The 21,944-nt window shown below is 42.4% G+C and overlaps 2 protein-coding genes across 2 annotated transcripts in view; one reads left to right on the forward strand and one right to left on the reverse strand.

Moving 5' to 3' along the window:
* LOC137634940 (uncharacterized) overlaps window positions 1-21,944 on the reverse strand; it is a 592,943-nt gene that overhangs the window by 260,976 nt on the left and 310,023 nt on the right. The gene's annotated exons all lie outside the window — the stretch shown is intronic.
* Window positions 1-21,944, forward strand: part of LOC137634812 (serine-rich adhesin for platelets-like) — a 79,372-nt gene that overhangs the window by 13,775 nt on the left and 43,653 nt on the right. The window contains exons 3-5 of the mRNA XM_068367363.1: window positions 7,442-11,692; window positions 20,251-20,411; window positions 20,789-20,929. Of these exons, the coding sequence (XP_068223464.1) occupies window positions 7,442-11,692; window positions 20,251-20,411; window positions 20,789-20,929 (4,553 nt within the window). The remainder of the gene's footprint in view (window positions 1-7,441; window positions 11,693-20,250; window positions 20,412-20,788; window positions 20,930-21,944) is intronic.

Consider the following 21,944-nt stretch of genomic DNA (forward strand, 5'->3'; position numbering starts at 1 on the left):
TCCGCTGATCAACTGGCAGGGAAGAAACGTTGGTCTCAGGTCTCGAGACCGCTTAAACGTAGAGTCCAGTCCGCGAGTGCTCAGCCAGGTTGCAGTCATTGGCTCAGCTCTGACTCGCCTCAGTCATCTGTCGACTGTACTCCGCCCAAGAGGAGTAAGGTTCTGCCAAAACAGAGCTCGACTGTTAAGACTTTACCTCAGTCTGTTATCGTTTCTGCCGATCCCAAGTGGACCCTGCTTCAGTCCATGCAAGCTCAGCTTTCGGACTTGATGCGTGAGTGTCGGGCTGAGAGTGTTGCACCTCCGCCTCCGCCTACACTCCCTCCGCCTGTTCTCGCTCCGCCTGTGCTCGCCCCGCCTGCGCTTGCTCCGCCTGGTCGCAGCACCATCTGCCAGGCGTACGATGTTGAGCCACTTTCGGAGTTCGCTGTTCCCAGTGGTGTTCAGCCTCAGCCTTCTTTAAGGCAACCCTTGCTTTGGGATCAGGAGAGTTATTCCACTCTTCCTCCGCCTCCCCTTGCTGCTCCACCAGTGGTGCAACTCTCGGTTGGGGTACAACAACCTCTCCCCTCCGTGAGTCAGTCTGCTCAGCCATCGCTGCAGCGAGCTCAACCCTCCTCAAGGCAAGCTCCTCTACACCCTGGACTTGCGCCTCAGGAGCCTCAGCTTGCGAGAACTTTACCTTGTTCTGCGCAGCCTCAACCTCATCATGCTCCGCTCATCTCACAGGAACAGGAACGGACTACTCCGCCTCCGTCCTCCGCTCAGCTAGTGCAATCCTTGGGTTCAACCTCTCTTGCTAGGAGTCAACCTCCTTCACCCATGCGCCTGCCTTCTGCTTCGTCTGTTGTTCAGCCTTTGCAGTCTGAGCCTCAGGTTTTCCCTCAACAGTTACTGGAAGAGGAAACCACTGTTATTGTTCCTACCCGTTCTGACTCTGCGGTTCAGCATTCTTGTCCGATCGCTTCGCTACACTCTGCTGATGAGGTGTCGGATGATGAGGAGGCACACCTTGATCCCTCATCAGACGTGGACGAATCTAAGCTTTCTCCACCGTCGATTGATTTTCGTAAGGTCTTGGCTCTACTCAGGGAGATTTACCCAGACCACTTTGTCTCTGCTATTCCCCGCTCTCCACCATCTGAGTTTTCGCTGGGCGTACAACAAGCTAAGTCCAACTATACTAAGCTTGTCCTAGCTAGATCCTCCAAGAGGGCTTTAAGGATCTTAGGGGAGTGGCTGCAGTCTAAACAACATCTTGGCAAGACTTCCTTCATGTTCCCTCCAACGAAGCTCGCTTCGAAAGCTAGCGTTTGGTATGCCACAGGGGAAGCACCAGGCTTAGGAGTACCTGCCTCTGCCCAGGCTGACTTCTCAAGTCTGGTGGACTCGCCTCGGAGAACTGCTATGAGACGCTCGAAGGTTTGTTGGACCTTCTCAGACCTGGATCATTTACTGAAAGGGTTGTTCAGAGCATTTGAAATGTTCAACTTTCTCGACTGGTGCCTGGGGGCCCTCAGCAAGAAAACCTCTCCTGCGGACAAAGATTCTGCCATGCTATTAATGTCCTGCATGGATAAGGCCATCAGAGATGGATCGGGCGAGCTAGCGTCGTTATTTGTATCAGGGGTGTTGAAGAAAAGGGAACAACTGTGTACCTTCCTTTCCGCCAGCATTACACCTTGCCAACGGTCACAACTCCTTTTTGCTCCACTCTCAAAGTTCCTCTTTCCCGAGGAGCTAGTTAAGGACTTGTCTGCTGCCCTGATACAAAAGGACACGCACGATCTTGTAGCCTCTTCGGCTCGTAAGTCTAAGGTTGCCACCTCAGTCCCCAAGACTTATCGCTCCCCAGTAGCTGATACCCCGGCTACTAGGTTCATACCGCCCTTTCGTGGTAGAGCCCCCAGCCGAGGAAGCTCCCGTCCAGACTCTCACAGGAGCAAGTCTAGGAAAGGATCCAGGCCATCTAAGGGAAAGAACTGACTCTCAGTTTCTCCAGACAACAGTAGGAGCCAGGCTCAAGATCTTCTGGCGAGCCTGGGAGAAGAGAGGTGCAGACGCACAGTCTGTCAGTTGGCTGAGGTACGGTTACAGGATTCCATTCTGCCTCAAACCACCTCTGACCACATCGCCCATCAACCTCTTTCCCAACTACAAAGAAGAGGACAAGAGGCTAGCATTGCAACAGGAGGTGTCGCTACTTGTGCAGAAGAAGGCAGTGGTTATAGTCCGGGACCATCAATCCCCGGGCTTCTACAACCGTCTCTTTCTTGTGGCCAAGAAGACAGGAGGTTGGAGACCGGTGCTGGACGTCAGCTCTCTCAACGAGTATGTCACCAAGCAGACGTTCACGATGGAGACGACCAAGTCGGTCTTAGCAGCGGTCAGACAGGAGGACTGGATGGTCTCGTTGGACTTGAAAGATGCATACTTTCACGTTCCCATTCATCCAGACTCCCAACCTTTCCTGAGATTCGTTTTCGGAAAGGTTGTCTATCAGTTCCAAGCCCTGTGTTTTGGCCTAAGCACAGCTCCTATGGTCTTTACTCATCTGATGAGGAATGTAGCGAAATTCCTACACTTATCGAACATCAGAGCCTCCCTCTACCTAGACGACTGGCTGTTGAGAGCCTCCACGAGTCGTCGTTGTCTGGAGAACCTCAATTGGACTTTAGACTTAATCAGAGACCTAGGTCTATTAGTCAATATAGAGAAATCTCAACTCATTCCCTCCCAATCCATTGTGTACCTGGGAATGGAGATTCAGAGTCAGGATTTTCGGGCTTTTCCATCGGCCCCCAGGATAAACCAAGCCCTAGAGTGCATCATGAGCATGCTGAAGAGGAGCAATTGCTCAGTGAGACAGTGGATGAGTCTCACAGGGACCCTCTCATCACTGGCCCTGTTTGTCGAGCTAGGAAGACTCCACCTCCGCCCTCTTCAATTCCATCTTGCTGCTCATTGGGACAAGGGCTCGACTCTAGAAGCAGTCTCTATCCCTATCAACCAAGAGATGAAGACCACTCTCCTGTGGTGGAAGCACAATCTCCTTCTCAAGGAGGGTCTATCATTGGCCATCCAGACCCCCAATCTTCATCTCTTCTCAGATGCATCGGACTCGGGCTGGGGTGCGACCTTGGACGGACGGGAATGCTCAGGAGTATGGAACAAGGAACAAGGATTACTCCACATCAACTGCAAGGAACTGTTAGCAGTTCATCTAGCCCTGCTGAACTTCGAGTCCCTCCTGCTAGGCAAAGTGGTGGAGGTGAATTCAGACAACACCACAGCCTTGGCTTACATCTCCAAGCAAGGAGGGACCCATTCGAGGAGCCTTTACGAGATCGCAAGGGACCTCCTCATTTGGTCAAGAGGTCTAAACCTCACTCTGGTCACGAGGTTCATCCAGGGCGATATGAATGTTTCAGCGGATCGCCTCAGCAGAAGGAATCAGGTCATTCCCACGGAATGGACCCTCCACAAGAGTGTGTGCAACAGACTTTGGACCTTGTGGGGTCAACCTACCATAGATCTGTTTGCCACCTCCATAACCAAGAGACTTCCGCTTTATTGTTCCCCTGTTCCAGACCCTGCAGCGGTTCATGTGGATGCTTTTCTTCTGAACTGGTCCCATCTCGACCTGTACGCATTCCCTCCGTTCAAGATAATAAACAAAGTTCTGCAGAAATTCGTCTCGCACGAAGGGACACGGCTGACGCTGGTTGCTCCCCTTTGGCCTGCAAGAGAATGGTACACAGAGGTACTTCAATGGCTAGTCGACTTCCCCAGGACTCTACCTCTAAGAGTGGACCTTCTACGTCAACCTCACGTAGACAGGTTGCACCCAAACCTCCACGCTCTTCGGCTGACTGCCTTCAGACTGTCGAAAGATTCGCTAGAGCTAGAGGCTTTTCGAAGGAGGCAGCCAGTACGATTGCCAGAGCTAGAAGAGTTTCCACTCGTAGAGTCTACCAGTCTAAGTGGGAGGTCTTCCGAAGCTGGTGTAGAACCAATTCAATATCCTCTACCAATACCTCTGTGATCCAAATAGCTGACTTCCTTCTACATCTTAGGAATGAGAGATCCCTTTCAACACCTACGATTAAAGGATATAGGAGCATGTTGGCCTCAGTTCTCCGCCACAGAGGTTTGGACCTGTCTTCCAACAAGGACCTTCAAGACATTCTCAAGTCTTTTGAGACGTCTAAAGAACGTCGTCTTTCCACTCCAGGCTGGAATCTAGACGTAGTCTTAAGGTTCCTTATGACATCTAGGTTCGAACCTCTCCAGTCAGCTTCCTTCAAGGATCTTACCCTCAAGACTGCTTTTCTCGTTTGCCTTGCAACAGCTAAGAGAGTCAGTGAGGTTCATGCCTTCAGCAAGAACATTGGTTTCACAACCGAATCTGCAACATGTTCTTTTCAGCTTGGATTCCTAGCAAAGAACGAGCTTCCTTCACGTCCTTGGCCTAGATCGTTCGAAATACCTAGCCTCTCCAACATGGTAGGTAACGAACTTGAGAGAGTTCTTTGCCCTGTCAGAGCTCTCAAATATTATCTGAAGAGGTCTAAACCTATTCGAGGACAGTCAGAAGCCTTATGGTGTGCCATCAAGAAACCCTCGAGACCCATGTCCAAGAATGGGCTTTCGTACTATATAAGGCTTCTGATCAGAGAAGCACATTCTCACTTAAAGGAGGAAGACCTTGCATTGCTGAAGGTAAGGACCCACGAAGTAAGAGCTGTAGCTACTTCGTTGGCCTTTAATAAAAACCGTTCTCTGCAGAGCATAATGGATGCAACCTATTGGAGGAGCAAGTCAGTGTTTGCATCATTTTATCTGAAAGATGTCCAGTCTCTTTACGAGAACTGCTACACCCTGGGACCATTCGTAGCAGCGAGTGCAGTAGTAGGTGAGGGCTCAGCCACTACATTCCCTTAATCCCATAACCTTTTTTAACCTTTCTCTTGAATACTTTTATTGTTGTTTTTTATGGTTGTTACGGTAGGCTAAGAAGCCTTCCGCATCCTTGGATTTGGCGGGTGGTCTATTCATTCTTGAGAAGCGCCTGGGTTAAAGGTTTGGTAGAGGTCCTTTAGTAGGGGTTGCAACCCCGTGTACTTTGGCACCTTTGGGTTGATTCAGCCTCCAAGAGGAACGCTGCGCTCAGTAAGGAAGACGAACTTTAAATAAAGAGGCAGAGTAACGGTTCTATTCGACTTCCTTACCAGGTACTTATCATTTCATTGTTATTTGAGATAACTGTTATATGAAATATGGGATACTTAGCTATCCTTTAATCTTGTACACTGGTTTTCACCCACCTCCCTGGGTGTGAATCAGCTACATGATTATCGGGTAAGTTTAATATTGAAAAATGTTATTTTTATTAATAAAATAAATTTTTGAATATACTTACCCGATAATCATGATTTAATCGACCCTCCCTTTCCTCCCCAGAGAGAACCAGTGGACCGAGGAATAATTGAGGAGGTGTCAACAACAAATGATTGAGTACCTGGCCACAGGTGGCGCTGGTAAGTACACCCCCTTCTAGTATTGTGATAGCTGGCGTATCCCTCCATAGAATTCTGTCGGGCAACGGAGTTGACAGCTACATGATTATCGGGTAAGTATATTCAAAAATTTATTTTATTAATAAAAATAAAATTTTTCTTTCTTTCTGTTCATCACGCTGGCCCTTCTCACAAATGATCGTTGCCAACAATCTCTTTGTCCTTTATCCCTATCAACAAAAGGCGTTCTATCTCTTCCAGGGTATTGCTACAATGTCTTGTAATAATGGTGATCCCCTTCGATGGTTATTTGCTTTAATGGCTGCCTTCAGCTTGACGATCCTCGAGATCATAGGCCTATTCCGGCCATATTGTTTAGCCATACAGTATCACTCACATGCACACTGCTCTCATGTTTTTCTATAATTTCTTGCTTCAATTCTAATGAAAGAATTGCCTTCTTCCTGTACTGAAACTTAGCTTCTTAGGCACCATGATTATAGGTAAAATCAAAAAGGAAGTGTGAGAAAAGGAAGAAAATAAGCACTGTTAATAACAGACCAAACAGAGGACAACCACACGATACACACAAGAACAGAGAACTGAGCACTTGACGCTCAATGGCGTAATGTTTACTTCGTGTGTCGAAATAAAATTCGGGTGTAGAGTAAAAAATTTGCCCGAATTTTACTTCGGATGTTGGAAAATTCGGATGTAGATACGTTCGGATGTAGAGGTTCCACTGTATGTGTACAGTAAATGTGTACACGTTTACCCTATATACTGGACGTTGTAAGACTACAGCACATTACGTAACACCACAGAACTAAAAATCTATAGCAAATACAGTAGTCATAGAAAATGAAAAGCTTACTCGGCTTTGTAGGACCTAGAACCGTTAATATACCTCATACAGTGCACGGTAGGCGATACTAAAGTGTATTTGCAGTGTACGTTGGATCCATACTTGAGCCAACCAATTTCTTAACCTTTTACTCTATCACTTTGCTTCCTTTCCATCATCTTGCGATCCAGCCTCTGCTACACCTCTCTTCACTGTCTTGATATGGTACTGAATAACTTATTGGTTGTTAGGTGAATCTTCTTTAAATCAAATCAAATCAGTTTACTTGGGACTTTAATAAGGATCCCTAAGACTAATCATCACTTTACCAAAGGCTGATATGTATGGAATTTCATGGTGACATGAAATTGACTATACTCTTAAGTAATTGGTTTGTGTTGAAATAAATCTGTCAAAAATTGATATTTATAGTAAAATTGAATATAGATGTAAGCTAACAGAATGCATATAATTTGGGAAGGTTGTAACTATTATAGCCATGTAATTACTACTGCGTATGTGTCTTTGGTTTTATGATTTCTGCTTCCCATCACCTTTGACTGACATCATGCTAACACGTGTGGGATGTGTAAACTACTATGTTCTTTTATTTTGTCATCTATTTAAAGACACTGGATAACATAAGCAGTGTGTTTTTATGTCACAATATGTTATGTTCTGTAATTTGGTTATGAATTACATCATTCATGTCTTAACCCTTTTACCCCCAGGCTATTTGGAAATTTCCAACCCTTAACCCCCAGGGGGTTATTTTTTTCCCAGCACATTTTGCAGTATTTTTTTTTAAATTGCTCTAACAGCCTTAATTTTTGTCATTGAGAGGTCAGGTTGGTCTCATTCTCTTGGAAAATGCCTGAATTTTCTCAAAATATATCAAAAATATGAAAAAAAATTTTTATAGCATTTTTTTGCAAGGACGTACCGGTACGTCCATGGGGGTAAAGGGATGGCTTTTGTGAAACGTACCAGTACGTCCTTTGGGGGTAAAAGGGTTAGTATAAGTATGAAATTATTCTTTACTTTTCCATGTATTCTAAATCATTGTATTATTTTCCAGGTTCACCTTCTTGCAGTAATGTTGCTGTATCAGATATTCTAACAAAAAACATGAATAGCCAGTCAGATCTACTGCAACAGCTTGTGAGCGAAGCAGTGAAGAAAGTGCTTATTGAAAACCCCCATTTAGCCTCGGCTGGAATTGATGCTAACACGCTAGTGGCACATACAGGTGCCGAAGTCAGTCCACTAAATAATAGTTCGAAGAGAAAGTACTACCCTAGACCTCCAGATACTCCGAGTTACAACCCAACACCAATCAAGGAGCTAAACAAACGTAAACGTTCAAGTGAAGGTCAAGATGATATGCCCTCAAATTCTAAGGCAGCTAGATATGTTCCATCTTCAGTGGGCCAAAAGAATCTTATATCTGATGTCAATGAGAATAAAGACTCTGGTGATAGTGAGGCTACAGATTTTTCTTCACCAGAGGAAGAAGACATAGACCAACGGAACTGTGACTTCGATATACTAGAGGAGGTTTTGGCGGAACATTCACAGAATAATAAGATAAAGGTTAAGAAAAAGAAGGTGAAGGCATTGGGAAAATTGCAATATAATTTGAGTAATCATGACAATAAAGTAGAAGAGTCAGAAATGATAGCAGATGCGCAAACCATGTCTGATCAAGATAGCAATACATGTGATGGTCCTAAAGAGAAAGCGAAATTGCTGGTAGAGGCATCTTCTATGCCAGAATCTTATTTTCTTCCTCCTTCTCCAATATTTACTTCATCCAGTGATGGTTTTGGTGCATATAATACTATTGTCTATTCGCAATCTGAAAGGACGGATGATGATGACACCAGTAAGGCTAAAAAGGAAGAATCTATTCTTGTTGAGCCTCTACTTTCGTCCTCTAAGATTTTGAACAAAGATAAAACTGTTCCTGAATCAGTGGAAAAGGAGCTGAAGAAGGACGACAGAAATTGTGCTAGTAAGTCTGTCGCTAGTAAGTCTGTCGCCAAAGGACATGCATTACTTCCCAAGTTCGTTCATGCTCTTGGAGCTCCCAAATTGTCGAGGCCTAACATCAAAAGTTGGAATCCACAGAGTAAGGGCACAGCTGCTGCAAGTCTCGATGTAAATAAAGATAGCGTAAATGATCCGTTGGAAGCATTATTGCAAGAAATGGATGGAGAACAGGTTGTAACCAAGCCGCCTCTTGGTGGTGGAACATCAAGTTCTACTTCCGATGGAAACCAGAAGACACCGTGTAATCTTAAGAATACTAAAAAGTACAAAGTAGATTTAGATAAAGAGATAAAAAGTTTAACCAGTTCGGTGGTAAAAGATAATGATGGTAAAGAAAAAGAGACGGTTGAGGACCCAGAGGTTAATAAATCCGTGAGCAAGGCAACCGTAAGTGAAAAGCACGACAGTGCCCTTCCGTGTGATTCTGCTAAAAAGAGTAAAATTTCTACATTAAATGAAGAAAAAAGATCTCCTTCATCTGAAGAGGAGCTGGAAAAACCTAAAAAGAACACTCATTCTAAGTCAAAGAATGATGATAAGGACTCTAATTATAATTCGAAGTCTGATGATGTAAGTAGTGATGATACTGTTAAAGAGAAAAAATCTGACGAGGATACTGAGGTTGATGAACAGTCACGGAGAAAGAAAAGAAAGCGAGACCATTCCTCTGGCTCAGAATCTCATGAATCTTATCATCGAAAGAAGAAGAAGAAGAAAAGCCGCAAGCGACACAAGAAATATAAGAAACGAAGACGTCGGAGAGACAGCCGATCAGATTCGCACGAAAGCGACGATGCTTCGGAAAAGGAGAATAATGATGATGATGATGATGAGGAGGATGATGATGACGATGATGATGATGATGCTGATGATGCTGAGCAAAAAGAGAAGGAAGGTGATGCCCCCAGTGAAAATAAGACTAAAGAAGAAAAGAAAGCTAAAAAACACAAAAAGCACAGGAAGAAAAGTAAACATAGAAAAAAAGCAAAACGAAAAAGAAAAAGCAAGAATAAATTGAGGAAAAGAGACAGAAGTGAAAGTGGTAGTGCGAGTTCAAGTGCAGCTAGCAGTCGCAGTACAAGCAGACACAAAAGTTCTATTAGAAACAAAAGTACAAGTAGGCACAGAAGCACTAGTAGCCACAGAAGCTCTAGTAGACACAGAAGCTCTAGTAGACACAGAAGTTCTAGTAGTCACAGAAGCTCTAGTAGACACAGAAGTTCCAGTAGGCACAGAAGTACTAGTAGGCACAGAAGTACTAGTAGACACAGAAGTACTAGTAGACGTAGAAGTACTAGTAGACGTAGAAGTACTAGTAGACGCAAAAGTTCTAGTAGTCACAGAAGTGATAGTAGGCACAGGAGTTCTAGTAGGCGTAGAGGTTCTAGTAAGAACAGAAGTTCTAGTAAGCAAAGAAGTACTAGCAAAGAACAACACAAAAGCGAAAGCAATAATGAACACAACAGAAGAAGCTTTAGCAGAAGTAGTAGTAGAAGCAGAAGCACTCCCAAACATAAAAGTAGTAGTGCTAGGGAAAGAAGTGAGAGCAGCAGTCGGCGGGGTAGTAAAAGCAAATCGAGACAAAGAAGCAGGAGTAAGAGTAGAAAGAGAAGCAGAAGCCGAAGTAGAGGAAGGAGCCGTAACAAAAAGAAAAGGCAGCTTTCAAGTAATAGTGAAAGTGAAAGCAATGAGAGTGAGAAACGGGAAGAAAAGCGTGGAAAGGAGGCTAACTCAGGGTCTCCTGCAAAGAATGGTGTCGACAAAAATAATGTCATTTCAACTCCAATGCCGATAGACCCCTCTAAAATTAAGCTCGAAAAGAATGTAGATGGTGGAAATGATTCCACTATTCCAGTGGATTTATCAATCGTCAAAAAGGAAAAAATAGATATGCCATCGTTACCATGCACTGCTACTATCAAGGTGGAAAAAACTGATAGTAATAGTGAAAAACAACAGTCGAAAAGGCCAGAGAACAGTGAACAAGGAAAATCTGATCTTGATAAGGATTCTAGCATTGCAGTAGGGTCAAGAAATTCACATAGCAATAAAATATCAAATGATGCTAATAAAAAAGATCATTCTCATACTGATAAATCCAAAGAAACTAGTTCACGCAGTTCTCATTCGAAGGAAAAAGAGGCTATTAAAAGTAAAGAGATTAATGAAAGGAGGAAGAGCAGTTGTGACAGAAGGAGTAGTTCGGAAGGTGTTTCAAATAACAAGTCTACTAGACGTTCAAGCGCTGACTCTAGGAAAACAGAAAAAGAGTGTTCTTCTTCCAAGACAGTTGGTAATGAGAGGAGAGTTAGTACAGAAAAGAACAAAGATAATGTAACTAGTACTCAGAAGGATCCCAAGCCCAAAGTTATGTCCATGTTTGACCTGGTTGCAGAAAGTATTAAGCCGTCTAAACCGAAAGCTCTAAAGGAGATTTCAATTTTTGACAATGTTTCTGCTGTAGGTTATGAATCGGAAAGTAGTTCCTCGGGGATATCCGATCAAGATACTCAAGAAGTATTTAATGATGACAAAGATGCATCTCACGAATCAACTTTTGATCCAGGTAAAGTTAATTCGTTACCCAAAGAGAAGTCCTCTGAAACTAGTATTGATAGATCAAAGAGTCAGTCAAAGTCGGAAAAAGGTAGTCACTCGCATCGATCGTCGTCGTCGAGCCAATCAAAGTCCAAATCTCGCCGGGACAGCGAAAGCTCAGTGAAACGGCAGCATTCGTCACAGTCATCTCACGGTGCATCAAAGCATTCACATTCATCGTCCAAACACAAGAGCAGCAGTCGTCCTCATTCAAATACTCATAGTTTGAAAAGCAGTAGTAGTTTGACTGGCGATGGTGTCGCTAGTAAAGAACTGGACAGGTCTCAGTCTAATAAGTCAAGTCACAGCAGCAGCAGTGGTAAAAGCAAGGACTCTAAATCAAGCAGTCATTACAGCAAAGATAGTCATAGTAGAAAACATAGTAGCAGTAAAGACAAAATAAAAGAGCATGTTACTACAGCTCATAAGAGCAAACACTCTAAAAGAAAGGAAAGTGAAACAAAAGATGATAAAAAGGGAAAAACAAGTGTTAAAGAAAGAGAGGGCCACAAAGAAGATGGAAATAATAAAAAGGACCACAGAAGCAAGCATAAAGAAGATACCAGAAGTAGACATGAAAAAGAGAAATCCAGGAGAGGGAAGCCTGTAAATAAAGACAGCTCAGACGATGATGAGGAGACGTCAAGTAACTCCGATAGGGAGCTGTGTAGTACAAATGGTAAGAAACATAATTTTGTTCTTGTTTTATATGGTAATATTTGGAGTTTTGTTTATGTTCCTATCTTATTATAAGCCCTCTCCTTATTGTATAATTCTAGTCTGCTGATTAGTAACAAAATATCAGGATTTTAAATATTAAACTTAGCCGGTGAATATATAATAGCTGACGTCTCCGACGGCTCGACAGATTCCAGAAACTCGCGAGCGATCGCCGTGAAGGTTGCGGGTGTGACCACCAGCGCCGACTATCGGCCAGATACCGCATATACTTGTCAACATCTCCAGTTCTTCTCTGTCGGTCTTGTCGACAAGTTGGTTCCGCTCGCTTTATGACCTCGAGTTTTCTACCGAATTGGTGAAGTACTTGGTTTTGGTTTTATTGCTTTCGCCGTGTTGGATTATTCAATACTATCTTCAAAAGAAATGCTTTTGAAAGGAGAGGAAAAGTGTTTTGCCCTTGCTTTTTTTTTTAATCTCTGGTTTTTCAATAGAGAAAAGATGGCCGACCCTTCCCTCAGTGTACGGAAGTGTGTTTAAGGCTTGTAGTAATTATTTTATCACTTTATAAATTATTGTTGATATTTATAGATTTACCTCTATATATTTTATATCTTATATCTCACCTGCCTTTATTAGGCCTCTTCGATTAGCTTTCCATTTATACTAAACATCAAGATAAATTTTATGTTTTGTTTATATGCGGCCTTTACCTATTCCTTGTAGGCGGTCCTAACTTGGAAAACGAAGTTAAACAACGTTGAGCCCATTCAACTTTTATTTTTGTTAAGTTTAAATCAGTTGCTCTGTAAGAGTGATGAGATGAATATTTTTTAGAAAATATTTTAAGAAATATATTCTTTGAATAGTCTTCGTGCTATTTTTTCAAAGATGAACTAACGTTTGGTTTATTTATGCTACGCAGTTTGCGCTCTTATCGTTACGATAGAGAAAGAGAGAATCACGGTTTCACTTTGCAGAAAGAGTAAATCGATTTTGACGTTTTGTTCATTCTTCTTTCAAACTGAAGTGTTTTAGATACTAATTTAAAGGAACATGTTAATTTTCAATTTCTTAGTCCTTTCAGTTTTTTCCTTTGGTCAAATAACCTGTTATTGACGAAGGGTGAGTGGGCCATTCTCTTGTGTGTGACAAGAGAGAGAGACGGAGAGAGAGAGAGAAAGAGAGAACGATCCAATCTTTATTCTCGTCCCAAGTCTCTGTACAAGGAGTTTGGGAGCGAGTAACGTTGTTCTCGATTCAGTTTTTTACTCTCGTCCCAAGTCTCTGTACGGGGAGAGAGGATAAAACGTTTTAGTTTTTATTCTCGTCCCAAGGCACTGTACGGTGAGAGATTGAAAACGTAGTCCTTAGTGAACTAGTGTTTAGTCTCCTCCCCAGTCACTGATCTTTTTAACTTTATATATTTCCGTTTTATTCGATATATATGTATATGTTTATTGATTTTTGCATGTGTGTTTCATTTTGTACTAATTTGCTTACATTATACGACTCATTTCGCAATTCTAACCTTTTGATGTAAGGGAGAATTGCATGCTTCAGGTAGAAATCAGTTTTATTCATGTCTAATGTGAAATTATTGAAAAATACGATATCAGTGAAGTAAGTGCAAAAAACATGTTCTGTGTTGCGGAGGGTTCGTTTGTTCGTGCTTGTCACTTGCCTAGTCCGAGACCTCTTTCAGGCTCCCCTGCACCAGGGAGAAGGAATGTCGTAGGACCTAAGGGAGTGAGGAGTGTAAACCAACGAACAGACGTTCCCTCAAAGGTATCAGACGTTGCTCGGCAAGCACGTCCTTGCCATAAGACAGGAGAGACGAAGTTTCTCCTCGTCTTCCGATGATTCGTCTCTTTATAAACCTGGGCGTATAGTTTCGAGACGGTTGAAACGTTTATTAGTTCCTTCAGAACAAGTTCAACGTCCTAGCTGTAGTCATAATAAGAGTCCCGTTCATAGCGATGACGTTCATGTACAGACGTTTCTGCCACAGACTCGACGTGACGTTGAGCGGTGGACGCCGTGGACTCAACGTGACGTCGAGTGTCAGTCACCGTAGTCTCGATATAGCATCGATCAGCAGTCACTGCTGTTTACTACGTGACGTTTGAACGTCAGCCACTGCAGTCACAGGTTGATCCGAAGTTAGATATGCTGTTAAAGCTTTCTTCTTCAATAGAAGCTTTCGATCCTGTTCCTGTGCGAAAGGATCCTTTGCTTTTTGTACGTCACGGTTCTGGGATACGTGATTCGGGTCTTCAACCTTCTAGACGAGCTTTGTTACGCCACGCTGACGTTATCTCTAGTGACAGCTTTGCTGTTAAGCGAGATGCGGAGCATAAATCTCGATGTAACTTTGATCGCTTTGAACGTCAGCCACCGCAGTCACAGCGTGACGTTGAGATGCAGAACGTGACGTTGAGCGGTGGACACCGTAGACATGACGTGACGTCGTAGTCACGATATAGCATCGAACAGCAGTCACCGCTGTTACTACGGGACGTTTGAACGTCAGTTACTTCTGTCACGACGTGTAGTAGAATAACATTCTCTGCAGTCACAACGTGACATCGACCCTCCAACTTTAACTTCTGTTCATATACAAGTGGATGTAGCCTGTCAGGCTTTTCCTTCACGTCATTCTGAATATAAATCTCCTTCTCGCAAGACTTTAGATTTATCAGATGATGTGCCTTCTGAAGAAGTTGATGACCCCCTTTCAACTAATGTACCTTTGGGGAGTCATTCAGAAGAGGAGTAACCTAGGGTGGTCCAACAATCCCTTGTATTTTAATTATGAATTTCTTTAGTGAAATTTTGTCCTAGACTTTCTTCGACGCCTACTTTTACGAAGTCAGTTCTCTCTTGTTCTTCCAAGAGGGCCATGCTCTTACTGGGAGACTGGTTGGAATCCAGGAGAAGTTTAGGAAAGTCTGCTTTTGCTTTTCCTCCTTCTTAATTAGCTTCTCGCTCGGGCATCTGGTGTGACACAGGAGAAGCTCGAGGAGAAGTTCTCGGCTTGGGAGTACCTGCCTCTGCCCAGGGAGACTTCTTAAGCCTTGTGGACTCTCCTCGTCGTCTAGCCATGAGACGCTCCAAGATTTTATGGTCGGCTACAGAGCTAGACCATCTCCTGTTAGGAGTTTTTTCGAGCGTTTGAAGTTTTTATTTGTTGGATTGGTCCCTGGGAGCCTTAAGTAAGAAGGTCTCTCCAGCTGTCAATGTATTGCTGTACAATTATGTCATGCATGAACAAGGCTATCAGGGATGGCTCCAATGATCTGGCAGCCACGTTCACTGCAGGAACAAGGCTATCAGGGATGGCTCCAATGATCTGGCAGCCACATTCACTGCAGGAGTACTTAAGATGTAAGTGCGCTCAATGTGTTCATTGTCAAGACAAACTTCACGATGAAGACTACCAAATCTGTCTTGGCAGCAGTAAGGGAAGGCGACTGGATGGTCTCTCTCGACCTTCAGGATGCATACTTCCACATCCCGATTCATCCAAACTTTCAACAACATCCGAGGTTTGTGGACGGGAAAGTAATGTACCAATTTCGAGCACTGTACTTCGGCCTCATTCCTGCTCCTCTTGTTTTTACAAGGCCCTTGCAAAATGTAGCAAGCTTTCTACATTTTTTGAGGATTCAGAGCCTCCCTTTATTTTGACGACTGGCTAATCAGGGCGTCGTCATTATATCGCTGTCTGGAGAGCCTCTAATGGACATTAGACCTAACCAAGGAGCTAGGTCTCATAGTGAACGTAGAGAAGTCGTAACTTACAGTACCCCATCCCAGACTATTCTTTATTTGGGAATGGAGATGCAGTGTCTGATTTTTCGGGCCTTTTCGTCTCCCACAAGAATGGAACAAGCTCTGTTAAAAGTCCTTCACTTGCAAGAGGAAAACAGTTACTCTGTAAGAGTTTGAACTAGCCTCGTGGGAACTTTCATCGCTGGAGTAGTTTATCTCTCTGGGGAGACTCAACCTATGCCCTCTCCAATTTCACCTAAACCATTGGAACAAGGAGAAGGGCTTAGAGAGTATCTCTTTCCCAATCTCCAACTCAGTCTAGACATGTCTGACTTGGTGGGACAGCAACATCAGACTTCGAGAAGGTCTTTCTCTTGCGATCAAGAACCCAAACCATGTGTTGTATTCAGATGCATCGGATTTGGGTTAGGGAGCTCCACTGGACAGTCTGGAATGCTCGGGTCTTTGATCCACGGATCAGAAGGAACTCCATTTAAGGCAAGTAACATCTCTCCTTTGGCGAGATTTGTGCAAGGAAAAATGAATGTCTTGGCGGACTGCCTCAGCAGAAGAGGACAAGTCATCTCCATGGAGTGGACGTTGCATAAGACTGTGTGCGAGAAGCTATGGATGACATGGGGTCAACCCACCATAGATCTTTTTGCGACTTCACTGACAGAGGCTCTCGACTTACTGCTTTCCAGTTCCAGATCCAGAGGCAGCCCACATAGACGCTTTCCTGCTGGACTGGTCTCACCTGGACGTTTATGCCTTTCCACCTTTCAAGATCCTAAACAAGGTGCTGCAGAAGTTCACCTCTCACGAAGGGACCAGGTTGACATTGGTTGCTCCACTCTGGCCCGCGAGAGAGTGGTTCACAGAGGTACTTCAATGGCTGGTAGACGTTCCAAGAAGTCTGCCTTTAAGGATGGATCTCTTACGGCAGCCTCACGTAAAGAGATTTCATCAAAGCCTCCCCACGCTTCGTCTAACTGCCTTCAGACTATCAAAAGACTCTCTTGAGCTCGAGGGTTTTCGAAGGAGGCAGCTAGAGCGATCGCGAGGGCTAGAAGATCCTCTACCATCAGGATCTATCAGTCGAAATGGGAGGTATTTAGAGACTGGTGCAAGTCCTCCTCTATTTCCTCTTCCAAGTGCCTCTGTAGCGCAGATTGCGGATTTTCTGCCTTATCTGAGAAACGGTCGCTCCCTCTCTGCATCCACCATTAAAGGCTACAGAAGCATGTTAGCTTCTGTTTTCAAGCATAAGGGTTTGGATCTTTCTAATAACAAAGATCTCCAAGACCTGCTTAAGTCTTTCGAGACTTCCAAGGAGCGTCATATTTCGACTCCTGCTTGGAACTTGGACGTGGTCCTACAGTTCCTTATGTCAGACAGGTTTGAACCATTAAATTCAGCCTCCCTGAAGGATCTTACCCTCAAGACACTTTTTTTTGGTGAGCTTGGCTTCGGCTAAAAGGGTTTGTGAGATACATGCTTTTAGCAAGAACATCGGCTTCTCCGCTAATAAAGCAGTATGCGCTCTTCAACTTGGTTTTTTTTGGCCAAGAATGAACTTTCGTCTCGTCCTTGGCCTAAAATCATTTGAAATCCCCAGTCTTTCTGAGATTGTGGGGAATGAAGTTGAAAGAGTGCTGTGCCCCGTTAGAGCTCTTAAATTTTGTTTATCCAGAACTAAACCGCGACGAGGTTGTTCAGAGGCTTTATGGTGCTCCGTTAAAAAGCCCTCTTTGCCCATGTCTAAGAATGCGTGGTCTTATTTTATTAGACTTTTGATTCGGGAGGCACACTCTCAATTAAGTGAGAAGGATCATAATTTACTTAAAGTCAAGGCTCATGAAGTTAGAGCGATAGCAACTTCTGTAGCGTTTAAGCAAAATAGACCCATTAAAAGTATTATGGACGCGACCTTTTGGAGAGGCAAGTCGGTTTTCGCTTCATATTACTTGAAAGATGTCCAGACTCTTTATGAGGACTGCTACACACTGGGACCATTCGTAGCAGCGAGTGCAGTAGTGGGTGAAGGCTCTACCACTACATTCCCTTAATCCCAATATCCTTTTAATCTACTCTTGAAATTTTTAATCTTATTTTGGGTTGTACGGGAGACTAAGAAGTCTTTCGCAATCTTTTTGATTTGGCGGGTGGTCAAAATATTGTTTCTTGAGAGCGCCCAGATTAAGGGTATTGATGAGGTCCTGTTATAGGGGTGTTCACCCTGGATATAGCAGCTCCTGGGAGTCTTTCAGCATCCTAAGAGGATCGCTGGGCTTCGTGAGGATAGCGGACTAATGAGGCAGAGTAATAATCAGAGTCTGCTTCCTTACCAGGTACCTATACTTAAGTCTGTTTTTTGAATAGTTGTCAAAAACTTTTGAGCATATACGCCTTTATTGTATTAATACTGGTCTCTACCCACCACCATGGGTGTGAATCAGCTATTATATATTCACCGGCTAAGTTTAATATTTAAAAATGATATTTTGATTATAAAATAAATTTTTGAATATACTTACCCGGTGAATATATAAATTAAAGGCCCTCCCTTCCTCCCCGATAGAGACCTAGGGGACTGAGAAGAACTGGAGATGTTGACAAGTATATGCGGTATCTGGCCGATAGTCGGCGCTGGTGGTCACACCCGCAACCTTCACGGCGATCGCTCGCGAGTTTTTGGAATCTGTTGAGCCGTCGGAGACGTCAGCTATTATATATTCACCGGGTAAGTATATTAAAAAATTTATTTTATAATCAAAATATCATACTTTTAAAAATTAAGCTATTTTAGTTTTGGTGCTTTGAGAGAGGTTACTGTACCTGTATATGGTTTCATTACCCATTCTTCATTTATTTTATCCTAATACTGTCAAAAAGTATTTTTATATTATGTTTATATTTTACATATGTGAATGCTACCGCCATCAATCATTATTTTAATGATACCCAAAATTCATTGCTATTTTTTTCAATGAAGTTCAAATCATTTGACCTTGATAAAAGAAAAATTTTCCTTGTATTGGCAAGACAGCTGCCATATAAAGAAGTGGATGGGTCATTAGCACAAGGCCAGATCCAATTCAGCCTTCTCACAGGTAAAAGAAAACCGTCTTTCAAAGTTGAAAATGTTCGGCTAGACATAAAGTACTTGTTTGGTGTCACTTTTTTCCCAATTTATAATTGAAATATTGGTTTGTATTTACTGCCTTTTATTTTGAATTGTTTAGGAATATTTCCTAAATTTGTTTGACTAAATTTTTGGCATTTAATGTGGTGTGTAGTCTCATGACTTTCCCTGTAAAAGTGTAGAGCAGGGAATTCAATACGACATAAAGTACCAAATAAATGTTGTCTCCTCTGCTCAAGGCCTGTGTTTCAACATTCAGACTCTATTAAACCCACCACAGAACATCCAATCTAACAACTGATGACACGTCATCACTGAGAACCAATACTATACTGTACTGGAGACAGTGCTACTTGCCCTCTAATTTGTGCCAAATTGAAATGTTTGTTTTGGTCACCGTGCAGTTAACACTTTATTTGCTCATCTGCATTAAGTGACGAGTCTTCGTTTACTGTCAAGTTAAGTAACAGATATCAAGTTATGATTAGTAATCCACTATTCTTAGTAATAGCGGAACCCTTTCAAGTCACGACTCCAGTTTTGAGCCCTTCTTCGTTCTCTTTACGTGAAGCGTTGGGTGCCACGGATAGGAGATGCATTTGTGTACTGCAAGGGCTCTGTGGTGTTATCTAAAGAAGACCCAATGCCTCGGACTTGAGTGCCAGCCACTCATCCTTAGCACTGGTAGAACCAAGAGAGAGGTGTCTAGAACACAATCTCTTTCTGACTTTGTGAGTTAATCCATAAGCCATATGCCTTGACTGCTTGAAAGGGTCGAGGTACCAGCTACGACCAAAATTCCCCAAGTCAGGCCCTATACTTACCTTCAAGAGAAATCTGTCTGTCGGCCAGGTGTTGAAGGTGCTGTGTGTATGCACCATACTACCTTCACAGCCTTTATTCTACAGGAGTATCCACAAGGTATGTGATGCCCTTGTGCTTGGTCTTATGGTGGCTGCTCAAGAAGTTGTGCAGCAAGTCCATCTCCCATGCGGGACGGTAATCCTCTTGTCTAAGCAAACGAATAGCTGTAAGGTTGGAATGAAAGAAGAATGACTGGATCTTCTCCTCCATTCTGTCTGCCCCTCTCTTAGGGATGAACCATTACTCGCTGGATCTGACTTGATGCTGGTTAACTACACTTCTGAGCTCCGTTCTTTAGAAACTAGTAAAGTTTACCTCTCGTCCTCCGTATACAAGGGGAAGGATGATGAAATATATACTAACCCGTTGATCATTATACGCCAGGTGTTATTATGGACTGCTATCCCCTTTGGGGAAGGAATCCATCCTTCGACAATGTACAGTACCATGATTCTTTGATAGGCTTGGCCCTATCAGCCTATTCATTCCAATGATAGACAGACAGGAGGTGGCTGGAGTCATCTCCTTCCCTCCCTTATGGGTCCAGGGAGATTGATATATCCAAGGAAGATATAATTTATTTATATATTTATATATATATATATATATATATATATATATATATATATATATATATATATATATATATATATATTATAATTTTGTAGAGAAAATTTACATTACTAAAGGAAAATTTTAAGTTGAACGTTTGGATTATACCATACATAAGTCGCTGTTTTAATGTGTATTTTGCTAACGAAATTTTTGCATTTTAGATTTTGGTATAGATGATGATGATGATGAAGGTAATTGCGATGAGGGTGGCGACGAAGGCAATAATTCTCCGTTCCCCGATCTCTCGGCCCTAGATGAAATACCTCAGGATGACTGGGAACAAATGATAAACAGCTCTGGAGATGACATGAAGCATCTAGAAGTGAGTATGGATATAAATGTGTTATTCATTTGTTATATTTTAAAGATCTTTAGGATTGCAATACTAGTGCAGTGAATGCTTAACTTCTCTACTTTTTTAATATGAATAAGGTTTACTCTAAAATTCTTTGAAACAAGACACAGCGCTCTCTCTCTCTCTCTCTCTCTCTCTCTCTCTCTCTCTCTCTCTCTCTCTCTCTCTCTCTCTTTTTTGCAGAGCCCAAGGGCTCCAACAAGGAAAAATAGCCCAGTGAGGAAAGGAAAAAAAGGAAATAAATAAACTACAAGAGAAGTAAAATATGGGTACTTAGATTAGGTTTATAGAAATTCATAGCTTTTGAACCTTGTCGAGCTTAAACACCTTTTTATTTTTTTCAGAATTTAAGATCAGAAGAAGACTTTGATTTAGAAGACTTTGATAAAGAAGATCCGGCTATCATGGAGGAGTGCTTGCAAATGTATAATCAATATAAACCGGACCCAATAGAAACTGAAAGTCAGATTTCTTCTAAGAAAAAGGTATGTAGCATTATGCGTTGAATTATGTCATATTCTCTATAACATCATACATATACCAAGGCACTTCCCAAAATTTTGGGGGGTAGCCGACATCAGCAAAGAAACAAAAACAAAAAGGGGACCTCTACTCTCTACGTTCCTCCCAGCCTAACAAGGGACTCAACCGAGTTTAGCTGGTACTGCAATTGTTTCATTGCAACCCCGCCAGTCATATTGTGCCGTATTTTTGGGTCTCGTGTCCCCATGCACACAATTTCTTTAGCCTTCCAAACCCGAGAGTGATGTAGGTGCCATGTGGATCCATCTGTAGGTCCAAGCTTCTCATAGCTAGTGTGTCTGTTGCACTGTTAACAACTACTATAGTCTATTTCTTTTAGCGATGCAGATTTGCACCGACTCGCAGCGGTGCCCTTTTAGCTCGGAAAAGTTTCCTGATCGCTGATTGGTTGGACGAGATAATTCTAACCAATCCGCAATCAGGACACTTTTCCGAGCTAAAAGGGCACCGCTGCGAGTCGGTGCAAATCTGCCTCGCTAAAAGAAATGGACTGTAGAATCTAACTAGTTGGCATATGGTTTTTTGAAGTCATAAGGTTTTCAGTGGAAATTCCATTGACAGTGTTGCCAACTTCTTTGACTATGAATATAAACTGCATAATATACTGTAATTACCTATAATATGCCAATTATTTAACCAAGAATTCAATTTCAAGTAGCAGTTATGTTTTAATTCAATTTTATATAACACTAATAATTTGAAGTTCTATAAACTTCCTAACTTGAAATACAAATTATGGAGTATCAAGTCGATTGCGTTAATTTTATTTGTTTATATATATATATATAAATATATATATATATATATATATATATATATATATATATATATATATATATATATATATATATATATATATATATATATATATGTAAATAAGAACATTGAAGATTCAATCACAACTGAGATTGCTGAATGAGAAACTTTACTTCATATGATTTATCTAGACGATTAAGC

Source organism: Palaemon carinicauda, chromosome 45, assembly GCF_036898095.1.
Source record: "Palaemon carinicauda isolate YSFRI2023 chromosome 45, ASM3689809v2, whole genome shotgun sequence".
In the NCBI taxonomy this organism is placed as follows: Eukaryota; Metazoa; Arthropoda; class Malacostraca; order Decapoda; family Palaemonidae; genus Palaemon; species Palaemon carinicauda.